Below are 25,881 nucleotides of genomic sequence, written 5' to 3' on the forward strand. Positions count from 1 at the left end.
TTTTCTATAGAAAAAACGTTTGTCCCAAAATATTTTCTATAGAAAAAACGTTTGTCCCAAAATATTTTCTATAGAAAAAACGTTTGTCCCAAAATATTTTCTATAGAAAAAACGTTTGTCCCAAAATATTTTCTATAGAAAAAACGTTTGTCCCAAAATATTTTCTATAGAAAAAACGTTTGTCCCAAAATATTTTCTATAGAAAAAACGTTTGTCCCAAAATATTTTCTATAGAAAAAACGTTTGTCCCAAAATATTTTCTATAGAAAAAACGTTTGTTCCAAAATATTTTCTATAGAAAAAACGTTTGTCCCAAAATATTTTCTATAGAAAAAACGTTTGTCCCAAAATATTTTCTATAGAAAAAACGTTTGTCCCAAAATATTTTCTATAGAAAAAACGTTTGTCCCAAAATATTTTCTATAGAAAAAACGTTTGTCCCAAAATATTTTCTATAGAAAAAACGTTTGTCCCAAAATATTTTCTATAGAAAAAACGTTTGTCCCAAAATATTTTCTATAGAAAAAACGTTTGTCCCAAAATATTTTCTATAGAAAAAACGTTTGTCCCAAAATATTTTCTATAGAAAAAACGTTTGTCCCAAAATATTTTCTATAGAAAAAACGTTTGTCCCAAAATATTTTCTATAGAAAAAACGTTTGTCCCAAAATATTTTCTATAGAAAAAACGTTTGTCCCAAAATATTTTCTATAGAAAAAACGTTTGTCCCAAAATATTTTCTATAGAAAAAACGTTTGTCCCAAAATATTTTCTATAGAAAAAACGTTTGTCCCAAAATATTTTCTATAGAAAAAACGTTTGTCCCAAAATATTTTCTATAGAAAAAACGTTTGTCCCAAAATATTTTCTATAGAAAAAACGTTTGTCCCAAAATATTTTCTATAGAAAAAACGTTTGTCCCAAAATATTTTCTATAGAAAAAACGTTTGTCCCAAAATATTTTCTATAGAAAAAACGTTTGTCCCAAAATATTTTCTATAGAAAAAACGTTTGTCCCAAAATATTTTCTATAGAAAAAACGTTTGTCCCAAAATATTTTCTATAGAAAAAACGTTTGTCCCAAAATATTTTCTATAGAAAAAACGTTTGTCCCAAAATATTTTCTATAGAAAAAACGTTTGTCCCAAAATATTTTCTATAGAAAAAACGTTTGTCCCAAAATATTTTCTATAGAAAAAACTTTGTCCCAAAATATTTTCTGTAGAAAAAACTTTGTCCCAAAATATTTTCTATAGAAAAAACTTTGTCCCAAAATATTTTCTATAGAAAAAACTTTGTCCCAAAATATTTTCTATAGAAAAAACTTTGTCCCAAAATATTTTCTATAGAAAAAACTTTGTCCCAAAATATTTTCTATAGAAAAAACTTTGTCCCAAAATATTTTCTATAGAAAAAACTTTGTCCCAAAATATTTTCTATAGAAAAAACTTTGTCCCAAAATATTTTCTATAGAAAAAACTTTGTCCCAAAATATTTTCTATAGAAAAAACTTTGTCCCAAAATATTTTCTATAGAAAAAACTTTGTCCCAAAATATTTTCTATAGAAAAAACTTTGTCCCAAAATATTTTCTATAGAAAAAACTTTGTCCCAAAATATTTTCTATAGAAAAAACTTTGTCCCAAAATATTTTCTATAGAAAAAACTTTGTCCCAAAATATTTTCTATAGAAAATACTTTGTCCCAAAATATTTTCTATAGAAAATACTTTGTCCCAAAATATTTTCTATAGAAAATACTTTGTCCCAAAATATTTTCTATAGAAAAAACTGTGTCCCTATGACCAATTATGGACCGATTACCATGAAATTAAGTCGTGTGATTTATGTCTGTATTAAAGTTAACTATGTTGAATTTTGTGAGTATACCAACATTTTTAAGCGATTTGTGCACGTTAAAGTGATTTTCGAAAGCGGGTATATATAGGAGCTATGACTAATTATGGACCGATCGTAACAAAATATGATGACATGAATTTTGTATATATAAAACTTATTTGGAGCGGAATTTGTGGAAATACATATATAAATTATAAATTTATGACCGATAAAGTCCAATTTCGGAAGGACATTTGTATGGGGGCTAAGTGAAATAAGACCCCTTTCACACTAGGCAATTTAGTTGCGCAAGTCTCTTGCCCAACAACAAAACAGCATGCAAAATTTTCTTCTCCTCAACCCGACATTACCTCTGGTATCTTGCGCAACTAAATTGCCTAGTGTGAAAGGGGTCTAATGGACCGATTTCAACCAGTTTCAATAATTGTACCAAATTTGATCAAATATCTTCAAAATTGCGACCTGTACTCTGCGCACAAGGGTTACATGGACAGCCAGCCAGCTGACCAGAAAGTGATTCTAAGTCGATCGGTATACTTTAAGGTGGGTGTTAGACTAATATTTTTGGGCGTTACAAATATATCTGCACAAACGCATTATACCCTCCCCACTATGGTGGTGTAGGGTATAAAAATGTTACCATTTGCTTTGCCTAAGTAAAAAATTTGTCCAATTAGCTTTCCTATGACAAATTTGTGGCGAATGAAATTTCCCACTGAAAAAAATATACATACATATTACGGATTTTGTGACAGCACTTCCAATTTCAGTGTATTAAAATAGAAGTCGTCATATTAATGAAATATTATTGTTGTTATAAGAATAACGTTTTTAATTAAACGTTTAGTACATTTTTATACGGATCGCTTAAAATATTTGCTTTTAATAAATCTAATAAAACATTAACATAATTATGTACCTGCTGCAGCCACCATTTTATCTGTTGATTTTATTTTCTCTTATTTACTTTTTCTATTTGTAATTTCACTTAAAACACTTATTGATTTTATATTTAAACACAGGTTGAGCTTTTTTATTAATAATAAACCATTTTTAACAAATAAATGCACAATTAAAGAAATTTTCACTCGCGAGTCGCGACCGCTTAAATAGGAAGAAGGAAATAAAAGGAGACAAGCTTAACTGCAAAGTTGCATTTTAAGGCATTTAAACTTTGTTCATTGATGATTTCAAAATTAGTTTTTAATTTTAATACCATTTTAATAAAGTAAAGTTAAGGTTGTTTTTTAATGTGCAAAGAAAGATAACATATTTAACAGTGTTATAATTCATATTTTAAACAAACTTGTTACGATTTTCTTATTTTTTCCACAAAACCTTGTTAAAAATAACGGTTTTCTTACTACCTAAATTTAATAATATTTTTTGAAATAACATGCACAGTTGCATTTAAAGCGTAGTATTTACTTTCTACTACAGGGTTGTTATGACTTTACGATGTTATCAGCGGCTGACATCCGCAAAACTATTTTTTTTATATGAAGTTTTTATCAACTAAATTTGGGGGGTCGTGAGCCAAGCAGACTCCTTAAGAAATGCACGGTATGTGTGTGCAGTCATGTTGATGTCAACCAGTTTTCTTTATGCTACTATAAAATACAACTCTACACGGTAGAAAAAGAACAAGCATTAATAAAATAAACTACAACAACATGAATGAACGACATATGGAGAAGAAAACAACAACGTAAAACAAGTAGAAACGGTGTATAAAAGAAATAAACTAAAAAAAGCTGGTGCGAAATAAAAGAGGTTTGTTTTGTGAAAAAGTGCTCAGTCGGTGTTTTAAATTTTCACAGCCTATAACTAAACTACTCTTAATAAGACTAATATCATAGTGCATAAATAATAAAAGGATATTAAGTATTATATTAAATAAAAAAATCAGAAACTAAATTTAAATAAAACCTATGTAAACTTAACATACGCGGCGCGTGAGAACTGACAGCTGCTAAAGTGACATTTGTGTGTGAATTTGTACGGTGTTTTTGTTCTTGTAATTCATTGCAAAGAGAATGTGTCGTTTGGTTGTTGTTATTTTTATAATTTCCTCTTGTTTTTAATACATTTATGTTTTTGTTGGTGTGTTTTTTTTATTTTTGTAATCTGTCGAAAGCGGGAAGTAGAGAAAATAGCCGATAAAAAGGATAAAAACATAGAAATTGACAAGAAACCAACACAAAAATTATTGTTTATTATTATACACTGCTGTGTTTTAATAGTTTTCTATTTGTTTTTTTTTTAAATAAATTTTCAAGTGCCAATTAAAAACAACAAATGCCAATTTTTAAAGAATTATTATAATGCAATAAAAGCAACATAAACAGCTTAAATAAATCTAAAACAATACATGAATAAAATGTATTTATTAATAACTCAAATTAAACCAATGTTGTTGTCCAGCTTATTTTAAAAAGTAAAATGTTAAACTTTTAACTAAATGCAGTGTTTTAAGCAACAACAATTTATAACCGATCCTCAGGATTCCACTTTGAATTTAACGCAAAATTATATGATCTTTGAGAACTCCAGCATTCCAAATTGTGGCGATTCAGCAGCAGCAGCTACCACAACTGCCTATCTTCTGCAACAACAGCAACATTCTCCGGCCCACAATCTCAACAACAATAGCAGCAGCAACAACTGTGATAATTACAATCCTTTAACGTCACCTAATCACAATAACAGCACTAATAATAATTCCTCTTCATCACCTGCCCCATCAGCATCAACTCCTTTCACCAACAACCCATTAAACCATATGCCTCACTTTGGTTTAGGCGCTGGTCCTGGCATGGCCAATAATGCCTATGCTCAAACTCCACCCAGTCCTCCTCTACATCATGCTGTTGGTGGCGGCGGTGGTGGCAATGGCGGTTTAATGCCTCCCAGTCCGCCCAATCATCACCAGCAGGCTCACAATCAACACCAGCAGCAGCAACAACAACAGCAGCAACATCATCCTCATTTGGCCATGTTGCCACGCGGCCTTACTGGTGGCAATCCAGGTGGTGGCGGCGGCGGAGGTGGTTCAATTATGTCCACCGGCCTTAATACCTCCGTCAGTTCACTCTCATCTGCCACATCATTTCGTTCACATATTGAGGAGAAAAAATTAACCCGCGATGCTATGGAACGTTATATGAGGGAACGTAACGATATGGTTATTGTTATATTGCATGCAAAGGTGAGTTATTATCAATTAAAGTAAGATTTTTTGTAATAGGAGAATCTTCTGTGGAAACAGAAATATTCTATTTCGTATGTCGAGGTTAATATTTTTTGGTGACACAATTATTTTCTGAAAATTGCATTTACATTTTGAGTAGATTTAATTTGTTTAGTCCTGTTTGGATTAATTTAAGTAATTTTAGTTGCATTTAAATTTTCGTTTATAGTCAGAATTTATTAGAAAAATAATTAAGCAACTGTGTCCTGTGTATTGAGTATGAGAACCTGCCCGAAATGGTCAAAATTTATTGAGTACTGAAATAAAGCTAATATTTTTCTAAATTAAAATATTTTTTATATAAAAAGCTATATGAATTCTATAAGATGAAAAAGTCCTGCCAACAAAAAATCGATTTTGTTTTTTAAAATACAGAATCAATGTCCAAAATCAATTTTTAAAATTTTCGATATATAGTTTTTGATTTCTGAATCGAATAAAATTGTTAAATTATTATAGTTGATTTTTATAGTTAAGAAAAATACTTAAAAATTAATCTGGATTGAGCATTTTTTCAAGGATTTTTTTTAAGACGACTCCTGGCATTTTTTTGTGAAATATTTTTACTGAGTTTAAGTTAAAATAAGACCCAAATGCTGGAGTAATTTAGTATAGAGCATATTAAATAAATAAAGAACCATACCTGCATGCTCTCTTCAGGAACTTCATGTTCAACAAAACCCTTTGAACTTATAACTTTATTAATTTACAGGTAACTTTAAAAAAAATCGCATAACCTAAAATTTTAATCCGTTATTATTAATTCAATTTTCAAAATCAAATTAAATTGTTTCTCTTAATCATTTCATTAAAGAATTTATTAAGAGTTAATACCTAGGCATAATTCCTTTCTTTATAGAATCATTCTTTATAGAAACATTCAAGTTTTCTTTAATTGAAATCCATTAAAAATTAGAATTAGAATTCATTACGAATTAATTTCTAGGAATAATTCCTTTAAGAATTCATTCTTTATAGAATTAATTTCTTATTGAATCATTCAAGTTTTCTTTAATTCAAATACATTACAAATTAGCTTAATAAAATTCATAAATTTTATTATGAATTAATTCAACAATGAATGAATTCGATTCAAATAAAAGCCTTTAAATGAAGCTAAAGAATTTGTTACGTTAGGAATATTTTTATGAAATGATTTGCTGAAATTTGTAATTCTGAATTAAGATTTCAGTGAAGTTTGTGTGACATTTTTTACCATCTAGTTAAGATATTCCCGGCAATCCTGCACCAACTTGTATGTCGCACCCTCGATATATTTCATCAGTACCTGGCTATCAGTATAGATCCGAATATGAAATCATTTTATTCCATAAAACCAAAACTAGTTTCGAATAAAATGTCATTCGAAATTGTATGATTAATACATAGAAATTCGAAAATGTTTTCATTCGAATCGAATTACACAATAACCCCTAAGGGGAACTGGTTCTGGTTTTATGGAATAAAAGTTTAAATGTCCTCTTTATAGCCGAAATTTGAGGGTGAATAATAGTACATTGATCCGGAAGTGTGAAAGACACAACCGTCAATGTACGAAAAATTTCCTCTAATATCCTTCCACGTCTTTGATCAAATATTAATAATTCATTTTCAAGAAATAAAGTTTAGTTAAGTTTTTAAAAATTTTCTTAAATGAGAAATTTTTATAATTTTAAACAACAATTTAATTAAGTTGTGTTAAAAATGTAAAGAAAACATAAAACATTTTCTTAATGGAGTAAAAAGGTTTCGTTAATTTTCTTAATTTGACAAAAACTCAAAATTTTTAAATATGTATAGAAAATCTTAAAAATTTTCTTAATTAAAATAATAAAGTTTCGTCAAGTTTCATAATAGAACAAAAATTTAAAATTTCTTATGGAATCAAAATATGCATACGTTAAAAAAATAAGATTTCTTTAAGTTTTTCAAAATATCGTTAAGTGAAAATTTTGTTTAGTTTTGAACAACAATTTAATTTGATTTTATAAATATATAAAGACAATATTCAAAGTTTTTTTTAATTAAGAAAATAAAGCTTCGTTAAGTTTTTTGATGGTTAAAAAATTTAAAATTCCTGATGAAATTAAAAGATGCTTATCATATATAGTAAAAAAATATGTAAATATGAGTTTATTTTGCCTTCGTTAAAAAAAGTAAAGTTTCATTAAGTTCTTCAAAATATTGCTAAGTGATAAATTTTTGTAGTTTTGATCAAATATTTTATTAGGTAAATTGAAAATGTAAAAAAAAATATTCAGTTTTTTAAAATGAAAAAATTCTACATTTCTTATATAAAATCAAATTAATAATTATGGAAAAAAAATATTTTATTTTGACTTTGTTAAAAAAAGAGAGTATCGTTAAGTGTTTTAGATGATAAAAATTTAAAATTTCTTAAGGAATCAAAATAATCTCATCTAACTAAAGCAAATATCACAAAAGTCGGTTTCATTTGCATCGATTCAAAAAATAATATTTCGTTAAGTTTTTTAAATTCTCCAAAATGAGAAAATTGTTTTTATTTTAAAAGTAGCTTATGTATATGATAAACGAATATGGCAATAGTTTCGTTCAAAAGAAAGTTTCGTTAAGTAAAAAACTTAACGAAACTTTCTTTGATGGACAAAAATTTTAAATTTCTAATTGAATCAAGAGAAGCTTACATAAATAAAGCAAATATCATAAAAAATCAATTTCATTTCGTTCGGTTTAAAAACTAAAGTTTCGTTAAGTTTTTAAATTTTCTAAAAATTTAAAATTTGTTATGAATCAACAGAAGCTTATCTGACTTAAGCAAGTATGACAAAAAGTGGGTTTCATGTGCTCCGATTCAAAAAATAAAATTTCGTTAAGTTTTTTATATTGTTCAATTTGAGAAAATTTTCTTTATTTTAAAAGTAGATTATATATGATAAAGCAAAATGGCGATAGTTTCATTCAAAACCTGTTGTTTAAAAAAATAAGATTTCGTTAAGTTTTTCAAAATTACGTTAAGTGATTCATTTTTATAGTTTTTAACAAACATTTAATTAGGTAAATTGAAAATGTAAAAAAAAATTTCAAAATTTGTATAATTAAGAAAATAAATTTTCGTTAAGTTTTTTAAACAAAACAAATATGGCAATAGTTTCGCTCTAAACCTTTTTTACAGTTTTTAACAAACATTTAATTAGGTAAATTGAAAATGTAAAAAAAATATTCAAAATTTGTATAATTAAGAAAATAAATTTTCGTTAAGTTTTTTAAAATGAAAAAAAATCGAAATTTCTTAAAGAATCAAGAGAAGCATATCTAAGTTACATAATTATGGAAAAATTTATTTTATTTCGACTTTGTTAATAAAAAGAAAGTTTCGTTAAGTTTTTTAGATGGACAAAAACTTAAAATTTCTAATGGAATCGGAAGAAGCTTATATAAGTAAAACAAATCTGACAAAAAATCAATTTAATTTGTTTCGATTTAAAAACTAAAGTTTCGTTAAGTTTTTCAATAGGCTAAAAATTAAAAATTTCTTAAGGAATCAAAAGAAGCTCATCTAACTAAAGCAAATATTATTAAAATTCGATTTAATTTGCTCCGATTCAAAAAATAAAGTTTCGTTAAGTTTTTTAAATTGTCCAAAATGAGAAAAAAAATTTTATTTTAAAAGTAGCTTTTATATGATAAACGAATATGGCAATAGTTTCGTTCAAAATCTTTTGTTTCAAAAAATAAGGTTTCGTTAAGTTTTTCTAAATTACGTTAAGTGATTCATTTTTACAAATATTCAAAGTTTGTATAATTAAGAAAATAAATTTTCGTTAAGTTTTTTAAAATGAAAAAAAAAATCGAAATTTCTTAAAGAATCAAGAGAAGCATATCTAAGTTACATAATTATGGACAAATTTATTTTATTTCGACTTTGTTAATAAAAAGAAAGTTTCGTTTTTAGATCGACAAAAATTTAAAATTTCTACTGGAATTAAAAAAGAAGCTTGTATAAATAAAGATAATATGACAAAAAATCAATTTCATTGGGTTCAGTTTAAAAACTAAAGTTTCGTTAAGTTTTTTAATAGGCTAAAAATTAAAAATTTCTTTAAGAATCAAAAGAAGCTTATCTAACTAAAGCAAAAATGACAAAAAATCGGTTTCATTTGCTCCGATTCAAAAAATAAAATTTCGTTAAGTTTTTTAAATTGTCCAAAATGAGAAAAAAAATTTTATTTTAAAAGTAGCTTATATATGATAAACGAATATGGCAATAGTTTCGTTCAAAATCTTTTGTTTCAAAAAATAAGGTTTCGTTAAGTTTTTAAAAATTAAGTTAAGTGAGAAATTTCAATAGCAATAAACTACAATTTAGATTAACTCTTTGACGATTAGAAGACATCATTTAAAATGATATTTGTTAAGAAAATAAAGTTTCGTTAAGTTTTCTAAATGCAGAAATTTACAAAATTTCCTTTAATACAAAATAAGCTTATCTTAAAGTAAAAGGAACTTAGCACAAAATCGATATAAATTAAATAAGTTCGGAAAATAGGGTTTCGTTATGTTTTAAAAGAGACAAAAGTTAAAAATTGTACTTTGTTGTATTGAATAAGTGAATAAGTTTATAAATAAAGTTTCTTTAAGTTTTAAAAATGTACAAAAATTAAAAATTTAAAAGGAAACTTTTCGATGTTAAACAAATATGGTATATCGTTTATAAATCAGGTTTCATAAAGTTTCAAAATTATTATTTTTTAATGATTTATATAAAACTTCATTTAGGACTGGAGCAATATTTTCTTTTAAAATACAAAAAACGCATTGGTTAGCAATTTCTTAAGGATTTGCCATCAATTAATACAATATTTTTGTTCGTAAAAGTAATTTAAAGGTTCATTAATTAAATAAAGTTGCGGTAATTTGCTTTAAATTCATCTGGAGCTTAGGATAGAAAAGAAAAATATGTCCACAAATCTTTCATTTAGTTCAACGAAACATAGTTTGCGTGAGAAAAATGACCACTGCCTTCAAAAGTTATTATTACTAAATCTTAACCGCATGAAAAACTACATTTTTGCTTTATTTTATCTCTTTTGTTAAGCTTAAATCATAAAATGTAAATTATGTTATAGTTTTGAAATTGTTTTGTCAATTATTCAAAAATTCTTTTGGTTTTGCTTAAACAAGTTAAATATTTTTGGTTACAGCTAAGTAAGCTAAACTCAAACTCCCTTAATTATGCAAAGTCTAGAAAACTGTAAGAAAAATAAGAAAAAAGTTCAACATTGTGGTCAAAAGTTGAACAATTGAAACTTAACAAAGTTGGTTGGTGTACGTCATCATTACTATATTAGTAGTTTATATTCAAAATTTGTTTGCATTAATTTTTTTGTTCTCTCACTGTTGTGTTTGTTGAAATAAATACACGCTGCTCTTCTGTTTAAAACACTATTTAATTTCATTTAAATTCATTACAAATTATTTAATTAAAAGAAAAGGATTTACAATATATATAACACGTGTGCTCACAAGAGTAATTGAAAAAAGGAAAAAGAATAATAACTGAAAATGTATGTATTTAAGAAGATAATATAATGAAATGTCAAATATAAAAAGGATTGCCATGTTCTCAATACTGACATTACAATCTCCCACGCTTAATGAGGCACATAGTCCATATGACGGGCTGGAGGTCCTCTAGCTCGGTTGGATCGTCTTAAGCCTTCCAGTTCTTCCAAAGGTTGTGGTTGAATAAACTGTTCTGGATTTGCAGCTGTAGTTTCTATTTGTACTTCTTCAATTCTAGCTTTTTGTTGTACTGGAGTTTCCTCAAACGTTACTGTTTTTTTCGGTTTATTTACGTCAGATTTGTATAACTGGTTTATATGACGCTTTAGCTCGTATCCATTGTCCAGCTTCACTTGATAATGTAAACGACCAAACTTCGCTATTATGGTTCCAAATTTCCACGTCGGTTTGCCTTTATCGTACCATCGCAACTGTACTCTCTCTCCCACGCTAATTTGACGAACCACAGGAGTTATTAATATTGATTTTGATTGCTTTACTGGACGTATTGCGTCTAATTTGATCCTTATATCACGACCCAGATAGAGTGTTGATGGACTTTTTCCATTTGCTAATGGGGTTGCTCTATATCGAAAAAGTATTTGTTGCACTTTAACATTCAATGGTAATTTGACGTCTTCCATCGCCTTCAATTTTGATTTTAATATCTGGACGTATCGCTCTGCTAAGCCATTTGTTGCTGGGTGGCCTGGGGCTATGAACTTTTGTACCATTCCATTATCAAAACAATAATTCCTAAACATTGAACTTTGGAAAATGGTAGCATTGTCTGAGACAATAGTTTGCGGAAGACCATGTGTGTAAAAAATATCTTGTAACATTGAAATAGTTTTTTCAGTCGTTGGGAAATCTTTTGTTATACGAATTTCTGGCCATTTCGATTTTGCATCTACCAATATCAAAAAATGATGGTTTTGAAACGGTCCGGCGTAGTCGATGTGGACCCGTTGGAAATTTTCGTTTGGCTCCTCCCAATGATGTGTAACTACTTTTGGTGGGTTGTTCTTTATTTTGGCACAACTGGCACACGATTTAACAAAACGCTCAATATCGGAATCTATGCCTCTCCAAAAACAATATTTCCTCGCTAATTGCTTCATCTTTACAATACCACAATGTGTGTAATGCAGTTCTTTCAAAATTTCGTCACGTAATTTTAGTGGAATTACAACTCGTTCGCCCTTGAAGATAACACCGTCTTGAACTGAGTATTCAGCATCGTAGTTTTCACCATTTACTAAATCTTGCTTTAATTTTAACAACTCTAAATCACAATTTGTTTCTTTGGCAATGCTCGTTGCAGTAATTGCAAAAGTCGAAATTTCATTGATTTTTTGTTCTTGAATGATCCGTACTTCTTCATTTAGAAAATGTTCAAAATTTGTTATTACCTTAATTGGTGCTCTAGATAAGCAATCAGCATTGATGTTGTCTTCTGCTCTACGGTGTTTTATTTTGTAGTTGAAACCTTGAAGAAATGATGCATATCGAAGAAGTCTTGCGGATGTCATTGCAGGTGTTTTTGAATTTTGATGAAAAATTCTTGAAAGTGGACGATTATCAGTTACGAGGGTGAATTCTCTACCATAAAGATACATAAAGAATTTATCCACTGCAAAAATAATGGCTAAAGCTTCTCTGTCGAGCTGACTGTAGTTTTGTTCTGCTTTCGTTAACGAACGAGAAATAAATGCCACTGGACGTTCTTCTCCATTTACTTCGTGTGACAACACCGCTGCTATGCCGGTTGGGCTGGCATCACACGCTAGAGTTACAGGCAAATTTTCATCATAAGGTACTAGTACTCTGTCAGTTAGTATTTCTTCTTTCAACCTTTTGAATGATTCTTCACACTTGGCAGTCCATATAAATTTGTTGTTTTTCTCTAACAGCTGGCGTAATGGAAACGTAAGTGTTGATACATGGGGTATAAATTTGGAATAGTATGTAACCATACCAAGAAACCTCCTCGTGTCATCTACGTTTTGTGGTTCTGGAAGAGCCATAATCGCTTGTACCTTTTCCTGGCATTTTGAAATTTTATTGTGGCTTACTACATATCCAAGGTACTTGATTTGATTTTTGTAATATTCGCACTTCTTTTTATTTAAGTGTAATTGATACTTATTTAACCTTTCTAGGCATTTGATTAGTCTTTTTTCGCACTGGTTCATTGTTTCCCCATGAACTACGATGTCATCAAAGTATGAAATTGTACCTTCTAACCCTTGTAAAATTTGGTCTAAAATTCGATTAAACTCACTTGGAGCGGTTTTTATTCCGAAGGACAAACGGTTCATGAGGTATGTACCTCGGTGGGTTGAAATAGTTTGTATTTGTTTACTTTCATCATCAACCAGCACATGTAAATATGCTTTATAGACGTCTAACTTACAAAAGTATTTCGAGTTTTTCAAACTGTTGAAAATTTCGTCTATTCTTTTTATAGGATAGTGAGCTGCTTCTAGCTGCGGATTAACTGCGACTTTATAGTCAACGCACAAACGGACATTACCATCAGGTTTCGGTATCACCACCAATGGTGAACCCCAATTGCTGGTATTGACTTTTGTTATTATACCTTCACGTTCTAAACTTTCTAGCTCACGATCCACTTTTTCTCGCAATGCGAAAGGCACTTGCCTTTCCTTAATAAACACAGGTTTTGCATCTTTATGTAATTTAAGACTACAAACTAGCTCAGGAATGCACCCTACCTTCTCCTGAAATATTTCAGAGAATTGCTGCTCAATTTGTGTTATTGAATTTACTTGATAGTTATTTCCTTGTTCACGCTCGTCTTGATCAATGTCTGCAAGGTTGATTTGTAAATGTCGGATCCAGACACGACCCAACAGTGCAGAATGCTCTGACGACACAATATACATTTCTTCATTTGATGACTTGTTGTTATATTGTACATTGACGTTAACAACACCCAAAGGTACAAAAATATCACCGGTGTACGCTCGAAAGGCAATATTGGTTTTGTTGATATTTGCTTTTATGTTTAATTTTTTAAAATCTGTCTCCGGCAATAAAGTAAAACCCGCACCTGAATCAACTTCAAATCTTTGCTCTTTGTTTTCTATTTTCACTTTTATAAAAAATTTGTGTGCATCTACAGATGAAATAACGTTTTTATTGTAAATATCGATGATTTGGTTAACACCAAAATAATCTTCATCACTTGTGTACGTCTCAATTGAATTTGATGTATTGTTGTTTTTGTTTGATTTGTTTTGTTTAATTTTACTTTGAATACATACTTGCTTGACATGACCAGTCTTGCCACATGATTTGCATTTCAAATTATGTTTGTTTATTGTGCACTCTGTTGATAAGTGATTGTTACGACCACATCGAAGACACAAACCTTCTATACCTAGCTCACTGTAATTTACTCTTGTTTTTGATTTTGATGTTTGATTTTTAGATATGTTACGATTACGATTCCTTCCTTTACGATTGTGTGTGTGTGTGTATTGTGTTTGATGTACATCAGTTGTTGAACATGAAGAACTATTGCCAATCACTCTGTTGTCTACTTTTGCTGCTTCTAATGCTGTTGCTTTTTCTACAATCTCCTTAAATGTAGCTTTCGGATTTTGTAACAATTGTTCACGAATGTAAGAATCACGTAAACCCCTGATGAATTGAGCTCTGAGAAAAATGTCTGCCACCGACTTTTTACATTCACACACAAATTCACATTCAATTCCTCTTTTTTGTAAAACCGCAACGAATTCTAAAATAGACTGGTTCTCGTTCTGAACTTCACATAGGAAACAGTGCTGTTCCACTAAGACATTCTTTTTGGGACAAAAATGTGTTTCCAAAAGCGCAACAATCTCATCATATTTTAGTTGATTAACGTCCTTAGGAGCTGCTAATGTGGTCAACAGCGAATAAGTTGGTGAACCAATGTATTGTAGTAACAATTTTGCACACATCTCCTTATCCTCAAAAATCTTTTTGATCTGAAAATGAATTTGCAGACGATCCTTGTATGTTTTAAATTGTTCAATTTTGGGATCAAATGCGTCAAAGCTTGATATAATGTTAACGCTGGTGTTGGACGTTTGTTGACTCTGCTGGATTTGCTGGCGTTGCATTGCCGCGGTCATAGCTGTAATCGCTTGCAGCAATTGTTGGACTTGAGCCTCCATTTCTGAGGTTATGCACGATTATGTTCTTCCTAGTTTTTCTTCGTCGCCAATTCTGTTGTGTTTGTTGAAATAAATACACGCTGCTCTTCTGTTTAAAACACTATTTAATTTCATTTAAATTCATTACAAATTATTTAATTAAAAGAAAAGGATTTACAATATATATAACACGTGTGCTCACAAGAGTAATTGAAAAAAGGAAAAAGAATAATAACTGAAAATGTATGTATTTAAGAAGATAATATAATGAAATGTCAAATATAAAAAGGATTGCCATGTTCTCAATACTGACATTACACTCACTCACATCCTTCACACCTGAATAACTTTTGCATTAAACAAATTATCATCATCACCACTGTCGTCGTCGTAGTTAGAACTCGTCAGCACAAGTGCTTTTTAAATTTAATTAAAGTTGTAATACAATTAAATTCCTAATCATAATTCTGATGTTTGATTCTTTTTTTTTGTTAACTTATTTTGTTTTTATTTTACGCTTTTAATTTATTATTGCAATTATTGTTTTTATTTATTTTTTTTTGTTTGAGAATTTGTCGTTCGTTTGTTTTGAGAAATAGACAAATTGAATTGGAAAAACTGAATAAAATTTCTGTGGTTAGAGTTAAGATGTTGTTAGATGATTTGATTTATTTATTTTTTTGTTATTTTGTTTATTATTTAAGGAAATTGTATGTACATACCTACAAACAAACAGACACAAAATTGTTTAACAACTTTGGTGGTTAAATACAGCGCATGCTTAAAAGGTTTTTAATCAGGTGCTTGCTTACTTGTTGTATGCACTTTTTTCTTGTTGAGTTGGAATGGTCTTTGAGGGTTTTACCTTACGGTTACACTTCAAAGAACAACGTGAGATTTTTACTTGAAAATTCATAAAAAGGTGTTGTTGTTTTTGGGGCGACGATAATTTATTAAGAAGACCACAAAGAATTTTTGATGAATTTTGCTTAACTGGTCAGGTAATAAGAAGTAAACTGGAGCAGGGTGGTATAAATTATGAAATTAAAGGCCTAATAATCAAGACAAATAATTTAGAATCTATAAAGTCTCATAAAACTAATTCAATATGGCTCAAATTGCAACAGGAACAGAATGGAATTGAGTGAAACTCTAAAATTTACAGGTTTCATGTAGATAGTGTGGTTAACAATTCAATTTAAAATGAATTTAGAAAGAAAATTTAACAAGGAACGATATGGAATCATTTGAAACACTAACTAAAAACTATTTAAATTACAAAAATTAACTTAAAAGCGAAAAGACAATCAAGGCAAATAATTTAGAAGTAACAAAAACTGAAAATTTTGATGAATATGTGAATAATTAAAAAAGGAACGCTGTGGAATTAAGTGAAACACTAATATTTTCATGTTTTCTTAAACGTTTGTTATTAATAACCCAATTTATATTTAATTTACAAATAAAATTTAACAAGGAACGAAATGGAATCTAGTGAAACACTTACTAAAAGCCATAGAAATTTAAATAATTATCTAACAAAATATAGAGAAAATCAAGCCAAATAATTTAGAAGTAATAAAACACCAAAAAATAGTTAAATATGGCGAAAATTAAATCTGGAACGAAATGGAATTAAGCGAAACACTAATATTTTCATGTTTTCTGAAACGTTTGTTATTAATAACCCATTTTAAAGAGAATTTACAAATAAAATTTAACTAGGAACGAAATGGAATCAAGTGAAACACTTACTATAAGCCATGAAAATTTAAATAACAAGCCAAAAAATTATAGAGAAAATCAAGCCAAATAATTTTGAAGTTATAAAATCTCAAAAATTTGGCAAATATGATGTAAATTTAAACTGGAACGAAATGGAATTAAGTGAAACACTAATATTTTCATGTTTTCTGAAACTTTTATTATAATAACTCAATTTAAAGATAATTTACAAATAAAATTTAACAAGGAACGAAATGGAATATAGTGAAACACTTACTAAAAGCCATGGGAATTTAAATAATTAACTAAATAAATATAGAGAAAATCAAGCCAATTAATTTTGAAGTTATAAAACCTCAAAAATTAGTTAAGTATGGCGAAAATTAAAACTGGAACGAAATGGAATTAAGTGAAACAGCAATATTTTCATGTTTTCTAAAACGTTTGTTATTAATAACCCAATTTAAAGAGAATTTTTAAATAAAATTTAACAAGGAACGAAATGGAATCTTGTGAAACACTTACTAAAAGCCATGCAAATTTAAATAACATGCTAAAAAATTATAGAGAAAATCAAGCCAACTAATTTAGAAGTTATAAAACCTCAATAAATAGTTTACTAAGGCGCAAATTAAAACTGGAACGAAATGGAATTAAGTGAAACAGCAATATTTTCATGTTTTCTAAAACGTTTGTTATTAATAACCCAATTTAAAGAGAATTTTTAAATAAAATTTAACTAGGAACGAAATGGAATCTAGTGAAACACTTACTAAAATCCATGAAAATTTAAATAATGAATTTTAAAATATATAGAAAATTAAGCCATATATTTAAGAAGTTATAAAACCTCAAAAAATAGTTAAATATGGCGAAAATTAAAACTGGAACGAAATGGAATTAAGTGAAACACTAATATTTTCATGTTTTCTGAAACTTTTATTATAATAACTCAATTTAAAGATAATTTACAAATAAAATAAAACAAGGAACAAAATGGAATCTAGTGAAACACTAAAAGCAAATTTAAATAACATGCTAAAAAATTATAGAGAAAATCAAGCCCAGTAATTTAGAAGTTATAAAACGTCAAAAAATAGTTAACTAAGGCGCAAATTAAAACTGGAACGAAATGGAATTAAGTGAAACATTAATATTTTCAAATTTCCAATATATGGTCTGGTAAACTAGTCAATTTAAAGGTAATTATGAAATAAATTTCATCAAGGAACGAAATGGAATTAGTGAAACACTTACTATAAGCCATGAAAATTTAATTAATAGATTAAAATAATATAGAGAAAAACAAGCCATATATTTTAGAAGTTATAAAACCTCAAAAATTAGTTAAATATGGCGAAAATTAAAACTGGAACGGAATGGAATTAATTGAAACACTAATATTTTCATGTTTTCTAAAACTTCTATTATTTATAGAGAATTTATTAGGAAACGATATGGGATCTATTGAAACACTATTTTTTTTGTGAAAAACTTTTTTTTCTGAAAAATTCCATTTTGTATATTTCTCATTTTTCCCTTACTTTACTCTTTCCAGGTCGCCCAAAAATCCTACGGCAACGAGAAACGTTTCTTCTGTCCACCTCCCTGTATTTATCTCTTTGGCAGTGGTTGGCGTCGCCGCTACGAGGAAATGCTGCAGAAAGGTGAAGGTGAACAGGGTGCCCAACTGTGTGCCTTTATCGGTATTGGCAGTGCCGATCAAGACATGCAGCAGCTCGATCTAAATGGCAAACAGTACTGTGCCGCAAAAACCCTTTTCATTTCCGATTCCGATAAACGTAAACATTTTATGCTGTCGGTGAAAATGTTCTATGGCAATGGTCATGATATTGGTGTTTTCAATTCCAAACGCATTAAAGTCATTTCGAAACCCTCGAAAAAGAAACAATCCCTTAAAAATGCCGATCTCTGTATAGCCAGTGGCACCAATGTGGCTCTTTTCAATCGTTTACGTTCACAAACTGTCTCTACCCGTTACCTGCATGTGGAGAATGGCCACTTTCATGCTTCGTCCACACAATGGGGAGCCTTTACCATACACCTGCTCGATGACAATGAATCGGAATCGGAAGAGTTTCAAGTGCGTGATGGTTATATACATTATGGTGCCACCGTGAAACTGGTGTGTTCGGTATCGGGTATGGCTTTGCCGCGTTTAATTATACGTAAAGTGGATAAACAAATGGCGTTGCTGGAGGCTGATGATCCTGTGTCGCAGCTGCACAAGTGTGCGTTTTATATGAAGGATACGGATCGCATGTATTTGTGTTTGTCGCAAGAGAAAATCATACAGTTTCAGGCAACGCCGTGTCCGAAGGAACCAAATAAGGAGATGATAAATGATGGGGCATGTTGGACGATTATATCGACGGACAAGGCGGAGTATCAGTTTTATGAGGGCATGGGACCAGTATCGTAAGTAGTCATTTTTAAATTACAATTAAAATATTGGAGAAAATTAAAAAAATTGGTTTTAAAATGATATTTTATAATAAGTTTTCTACACAATTTTTTAAATTTTTTTTATCTAAAAATAATTTTCTTCTTTTGAAGCATTATTGTTACCCGTTACTAATAATTTTTCTTATTTGTTTTTCTCTTAATTTTTTAGTAACCCCGTTACCCCAGTACCCATAGTTAATTCCTTGAATCTCAATGGTGGCGGAGATGTTGCCATGTTAGAATTAAGTGGCGATAACTTTACACCCCATCTACAAGTGTGGTTCGGTGATGTTGAGGCCGAGACCATGTATCGTTGCACCGAAACGCTGCTGTGTGTTGTACCCGAAATATCACAATTTAGAGGTGAATGGTTGTGGGTAAGTACAATTCAGTTTTATTTTAAGAAATTAAAGAGAAAGTCCTCTAGAAAAATGTATGAAAAATTTGGAGAAATCATAGAATATAAGACTTGTTATTAGATTTAGATAATTTTATGGGTTGCAGGAGCCAATTTTATTGAATTTTTATACACTTCACCTTCGTGAGAAGGGTATATATAAGTTTGTCATTCCTCTTGTAATTTCCACAATATAATTTTCTGACCCTATAAAGTATATACATATATTCTGGATCCTTATAGATAGCGGAGTCGATTAAGCCATTTCTGTCTGTCCGTCTGTCTGTTGAAATCAATTTTCTGAAGACCCCAGATATCTTTGGGATCCAAATCTTCAATAATTCTGTCAGACATGCTTTCGAGAAGTTTCCTATTTAAAATCGGTCCATAAATGGCTGGAATATGAGGAAAAAACCAGGGCAACCACGACTTTTGACCTATATCTGGATTACTAAGTCATTAATATATACAATATGGATATCTAATGATAGATATTTCAAAGACTTGCAACGACGTATATAAGACCATAGTAAGTTGGACCTACAATAGGTCAAAATCGGAAAAAAACATTTTTTATACCGAATTCTTTTTTAAACAAAAAAAATTTAAAAACCAAACATTTTTTTTTCAAATTTAAAAACGAAAATTTTTTTTTCAAATTTTTTAAAAAAAAAATTAAATTTAAAAAAAATTCTTAAATTTCAAAAAAAAAATTTTAAAACAACAATTCGATAAAAAAAAATTTCCCAAAAAATTAAAAAACAACTTTGGAAAAAAATTTTGTTTACCTAAAAATATTTAAAATTTGTATTTTGAAGTATAATTTGGTGAAGGGCATATAAGATTCGGCACAGTCGAATATCTTACTTTCTTTATAAAGGTTCTAAATCATTGGTAGGCAAAAAGAGGCATTTAATTTGTGTGCTTTTTTGCGTAAAAAATTAAATATCTACAACAACATCAAGCAACTGAATGAAATGTGTGTATTTTTATGCTCTATTACGCTATTTTGTTCACATTCGGGTTGCTTGACGAAAATCATCGTAACCTGAACATTATGAACGCCTACCATGGTTCTAAATGATGGGAATGTCTTTATAAAGCTGCATTTAAAAAACTGGTTAAATATGTCACTAATTGAAGCAGGAACGAAATAAAATTAAATGAAACACAATTTAAAATAAATTTACAAATAAAATTCACAACGGAATGATATGGAAACTAGTGAAACACTTACCCCCATTTTCTCAATCTCTGGTTATTTTTTTATCGTGACGATAAACTGACAGTTCTCATACAAAAAAAAAATTGGAGTTAATTTGAGGTTTATCGTTACGAAAAACGATAACCAGATATTGAGAGCTGAAAGCTATTTAAATTAAAATAAGGCACTTATGGTGTTTTCTTTTCTGACACAAAATGTTGCCTATATATTGTGTACCATTTATTAAATGTTACCCATACCCTCATAATGTGTTGCATTTTTAACGATCACAATAGAACAAAATCATTACCATTTATGCAATTTTCTTTTATGTAGCTACTAAATATTAAAAAAACTATGTAGCATATCTTCAGGGTTTTAGGGTAACATTATTAGAAAAGAACACGACCAAACTACATTTTTTTCAGAAAAGAACACAAAGAAAGGCAGAATAAATGCAGCATTTATGCCAAAAAAGAAAACACCATTAAAAATGTTCATAAAATCAAATCAAACTAACTTAGGGCCATTATTACAACTTGCTGTTATAGTTACCTTTAAGGGTAACTAACGTATAGGGTATAGAGTTTTAATTTGCCGGAGCTGAATTTATCAGATGGAGCCAAGTATTTAGGGACCTTCCTTGATAACAAATTATCATGGAAGAAGAATACTCGGAAAAGGCTTAAAACGGGTTCTCTATGCCTACTACACTTGCAGGAACTCTATTGGTAAACTGGATTTACACATCGGTTGTACGGCCCATTATTACTTATGGTTGCATGGTTTGGTGGAATGCAATGAGAAAATGTAGTTATAGGAATACTCAGTAAACTTCACAGATGTGCTTCCATTGGCATAACTGGTGCCATCAGTAGCACACCTCAAGCAGCATTGGATATAATCCTTAACTTACTGCAAATTGAGGACTATGTGGCAAGTTGGCGGTTAGGCACTTGCCTTCAGTCTTTTCTGGTACGACCAAAGCGGGTAGGACACACGAGGTCTAATTGGTCAGGCTAGCATCCCTAATGGGATTTCAGACAATAGGGTAACGACTTTAGACTTCGGTTTTCAATTGTGTTGCCAAGTAGGTGGGTTGGATCTGAACAGCTCTTTGAAAGGCGTACAGTTTTCACTGATGGGTCAAAAATGGGATATGCACGGGTGCCGAAGTTTATGTAGTACAGACTCTCATACGAATGCAGCGTCTTCCAGGCAGAGCTCCTAGCAATCTGGAAATCCACGGACTTAATAAGGGCAGACGTCACAGAGAGGTCTGTAGTGACAATTTATGATAGTCCGGCAGCACTGAGGGCTTTGAAATGCTATGGTACACTCGAGCATAGTGGTGAACTGTAAGAGGGCTCTAGAAGCATTAATGGAACTATACACAATCTGATTATGTAGGGTACCAGGGCACTGTAATATACAGGGAAATGCGATAGCAGATGAACTGGCCAGACAGTGTTCTTTCAGTAACTCATGGTGTGTAATCAATGACGAGCTGTGCCGACGGCTTCAAATGAATCAGTTGCGTTCGCTGCAGGTTTCCTGTGATGGTCTGGCCAGATTTCAGCAGCTTATAATAAATAGGACCCATCAAATACAGAGCATTACCTTAACGCCTTCGATATTTGGCTTTGTTGTCGATTCTGCTGTTTGGACGGGCTTCACATACGATCTCTTACGCTTCGGGTTATCGTAATGGAACCATTTTTCATCGCAAGTACTGATTCGGAGCAAAAATTATTTTCGAACATACAAAATAGTCTTTTAAGGTTTCTCAATTTCAATTCGTATTGTACCCAATTTTCCTGCTTTTGGATGAATCCTGCTGCTTGCAATCATTTTGAAATTGCTGATTGAGTAGTTCCCAATGATTTTGCAAGCTCTTGTTGAGTTTGACTACAATCTTCATGGAGTAATGCCTCCAATTAGGGTTCCTAATTTCGCGGACTTTTTTCTTTCCCGGGAGGAAATTAAAAAATCGTTTCATTCCCGGGAATTTTTTAACACTAAATTAAACCAAAAACCAGAAAATTTTTTTCTGATAAATTGACTTATAATTTTACCAGGGTTTTAAAAGAAGTATAAAATAACTATATTTGATTGTTGGTCCAGCCTTTATAGGGGTTTCTAATTTAATAGTTGCATTTGATAGGTATTGTCACAGTCGTAGTTTTAATCAGTATAAAATCAATAAATTCCTTGTTTAATTAAAAAAGAATTTCGACCATGTTAAATCTATAAAATATGCGTAGTTAGAGAAATTTTTCAAATCTGATTGTAGATAAACAAATACCACTATTATTGTTATTATATTCTCTAAATATAAATTATAATCATTGAATATGTATCCCTAATAGTTGTAATGTTAGGTATCTTAATAATTCGTTTAAAAGCATAAGATTATTTCAACATTAATATTTCTTTGCCAACTGACTATATTTTGCTAGATCCGAAAAAATCTATGGATATAATAGAATAATTCAATAAATTTGGCCATCGAAACGTATCTGAATATTGTAACTTTTAGAAGAAAACTTATGAAGAAATTCCCGACAAACATTTCCCAAAAATTAACAAAAATATATTCCCGGGAATTCCAGGTGAAATTTTTCCCGTGTAGGAACCCTACTCCAATTCTTAGTCTTCAAACTTTTTTGGCTGTCCTGGGCGATCTTTGTCTTCCTTGTTGAAATCACCACTTCTGAACCATCTCCCGCTCGTTAAAATTGATGAAACACATTCACCATAAGTTTCATTGAGCAATTATGGAAGTAAAGCAAAACTTCCTGTACGAGTATATGACGCTTTGTTGGCACAAAATTCGACATTTTCGAAGCAAAAAAAAAACGTTGTTTACACTATAATGGGAATAAATGACAGATATGTACCCTTCAAAATGACATTAAATTAAAACAAAAACCTCGATCAAAAAATACGTCATCTATTGAAAATCTCGTATTTTTAAGTCATACATCCAATAATTGGGGGAAATGGAGTTTTTTAAAAAGAAAAAGAGGCGCATAGTACCAAAAGGGTTGGATAGCATTGATCTATACTAAATTTGCTCTAAAAAAATCGTTCATGGACTTTCTTATTCAAGTCATGACGCTGGTTTGTACAACGATCACGTAAAACTCAAGTATTTTACCTGCAGAGTTTTTAGCGGTGCTCATTTGCAATTAAAATCTATATCCTCTCATTCTAATTGATTTTCTATTATGATCGCTATTATCCTGAATCGAGAATTATGCGAAACATACAATTGCCTTAACTCAATGATTGTAATTCCAAGAAAAACTTCCACAATTATATAACTTAAAGATCTTAGAGATCGTTTAGGAAGAAACTGATCAAACTGTTTTTAAAGAACTAACGATGTTTCTTTGGGATTGATCTCCTAAACCTGAATGGTCTGAATCTGAAAATCTGGGAAATATACAATGACTTAGAGTTCAAGACTTTCCGATCCACAATGATCTTTCATTGACATACAGAATCTGGGCAATTATTATACATATTTTCGCTATTGAAATTTTTTTTCGATTTTTCGGCGACGAAGTCTTTTGATAACAAATCGTACCGCCCTGATTTGGCCATAAAATCGTTGTCTTAAGAGCTTTAGCTGTTGTTTGTAATTTCTAAATTTTTCATTTGCAACTCCATCAAGTATATATAATTGTTATAGATAGCGGAGTCGATATAGCCATGTCCATCTTTTTGTTGAAATCAACTTTCCGTAGCCCCCAAATAACTTACAAACATGATTGATGCATCAATATATCGGGAATTCTGCCGGTTCGGTTGCTATTTAAAATCGAAAAAAACCGAGACAACCTCGAGTCATTAATATAGACAATATGGATATCTAGTGATAGATATTTCAAAATCGATTGCAACGATGTATATAAGGCTATAGTAAGTTGGACCTACAATGGGTCAAAATCGGAAAAAATATTTTTTAACCAAAATTTTTCTCAACAAAAAAAAATGATTATAAAATTTTTTTCCCCAAAAAAATTATAAAATTTTAAATTTTAAAAGAAAAAATTAATTTTTCGCATAAAATTTGTTTAACTGAAAAATTAAAAAAAAAAATTTGATTTTGTTTACCTAAAATTATATAAAATTTGTATTTTAAAGTGTATGCTAAAGGGTCGAATATAGCTCTCTTACTTGTTTTTTTTTTTAAATTTTTTCCCAAAATATTGAATTAATAAATAATTGTTTTCCTACAAAAAATTTTACATCAAAATTTGTTTTCATTTAAGGTCCGTCAACCCACACAAGTGCCTATATCTCTAGTACGTAACGATGGCATCATCTATGCCACCGGTCTAACATTTACCTACACACCCGAACCGGGACCCCGGCCACACTGTACCCAGGCCGAAGATGTAATGCGTACAAGACTTAATAACAATAATCTAACGAGCATGAGTAACAATAATAACAACAATGTTGGTTCGCCCAGTGATGGTTCACAGGGCCTGAATGCCAACCACATGCATCAGCAACAACAGCAGCAACAACAAACCTTACCCTCTATGTCAGAAGTGCAATGGAATACACATGCGGGTGGATTATCCTGAGTGCTGCCTACAATTTTTGTTTGGTATTTAAAATTAAGTTTGTAACCTTTACAGCAAAATGAGAACAAAACAAATCAAAGTAACATTTTTTTTATACACTTGCAAAAATATGTATTTATTATTATTTTTATAAACATTTATACTTTTTTATAAACCAGATTTAGGAGTTTTAACTTTTTGTCTAAAACAAAAACACAAAAATATTTCCACTTTAAAAACAAATTCTTGTCATTTCCATTAAATTTTAAAGCGAAAAAGAAAACACCTTAATATAAAATTATTTAGTTTAAAACATTAATAACATAATTAGTATTATTTAAACTAATTTTCCATATTATAATATTATCATGTAAATAACATTTTAAATGTTTATTATTTTCCAACACTTTTACATTTTTATTTTATTTTTTAAACCAATTTCACTCATTTCTTTAATAAATCATGTTTTTTATATAAAAACAAACTTTATATATAGAAGATTATATGTTAAAACATATAAAATAAATATATTAAATATATTAATAACTACTAAGTAGTAGTTTTTTTTACACATTTATAGGCTTAATAATTTATACAATATTAAAACAAAATGTAACCTTACATTATCATGAAAAAGAACTTTATATGTTGCATATATGGTTTTTGTAGAAATTATTTATTTGTTTAA

At 29.7% G+C, this 25,881-nt stretch overlaps 1 protein-coding gene across 1 annotated transcript; it reads left to right on the top strand.

Annotated features, from left to right (window-relative positions):
• The first annotated feature begins 3,553 nt into the window (after positions 1–3,553).
• Positions 3,554–25,293, top strand: Su(H) (recombining binding protein suppressor of hairless). The gene is made up of 4 exons (XM_065501817.1): positions 3,554–5,066; positions 18,105–18,985; positions 19,182–19,389; positions 24,894–25,293. The coding sequence occupies exons 1-4, from the start codon at positions 4,320–4,322 to the stop codon at positions 25,212–25,214; spliced, it is 2,157 nt and encodes a 718-aa protein (XP_065357889.1). The 5' UTR covers positions 3,554–4,319; the 3' UTR covers positions 25,215–25,293.
• Positions 25,294–25,881: the final 588 nt, after the last annotated feature.

The sequence above is a fragment of the Calliphora vicina genome, chromosome 2, assembly GCF_958450345.1.
Source record: "Calliphora vicina chromosome 2, idCalVici1.1, whole genome shotgun sequence".
NCBI lineage: Eukaryota > Metazoa > Arthropoda > Insecta > Diptera > Calliphoridae > Calliphora > Calliphora vicina.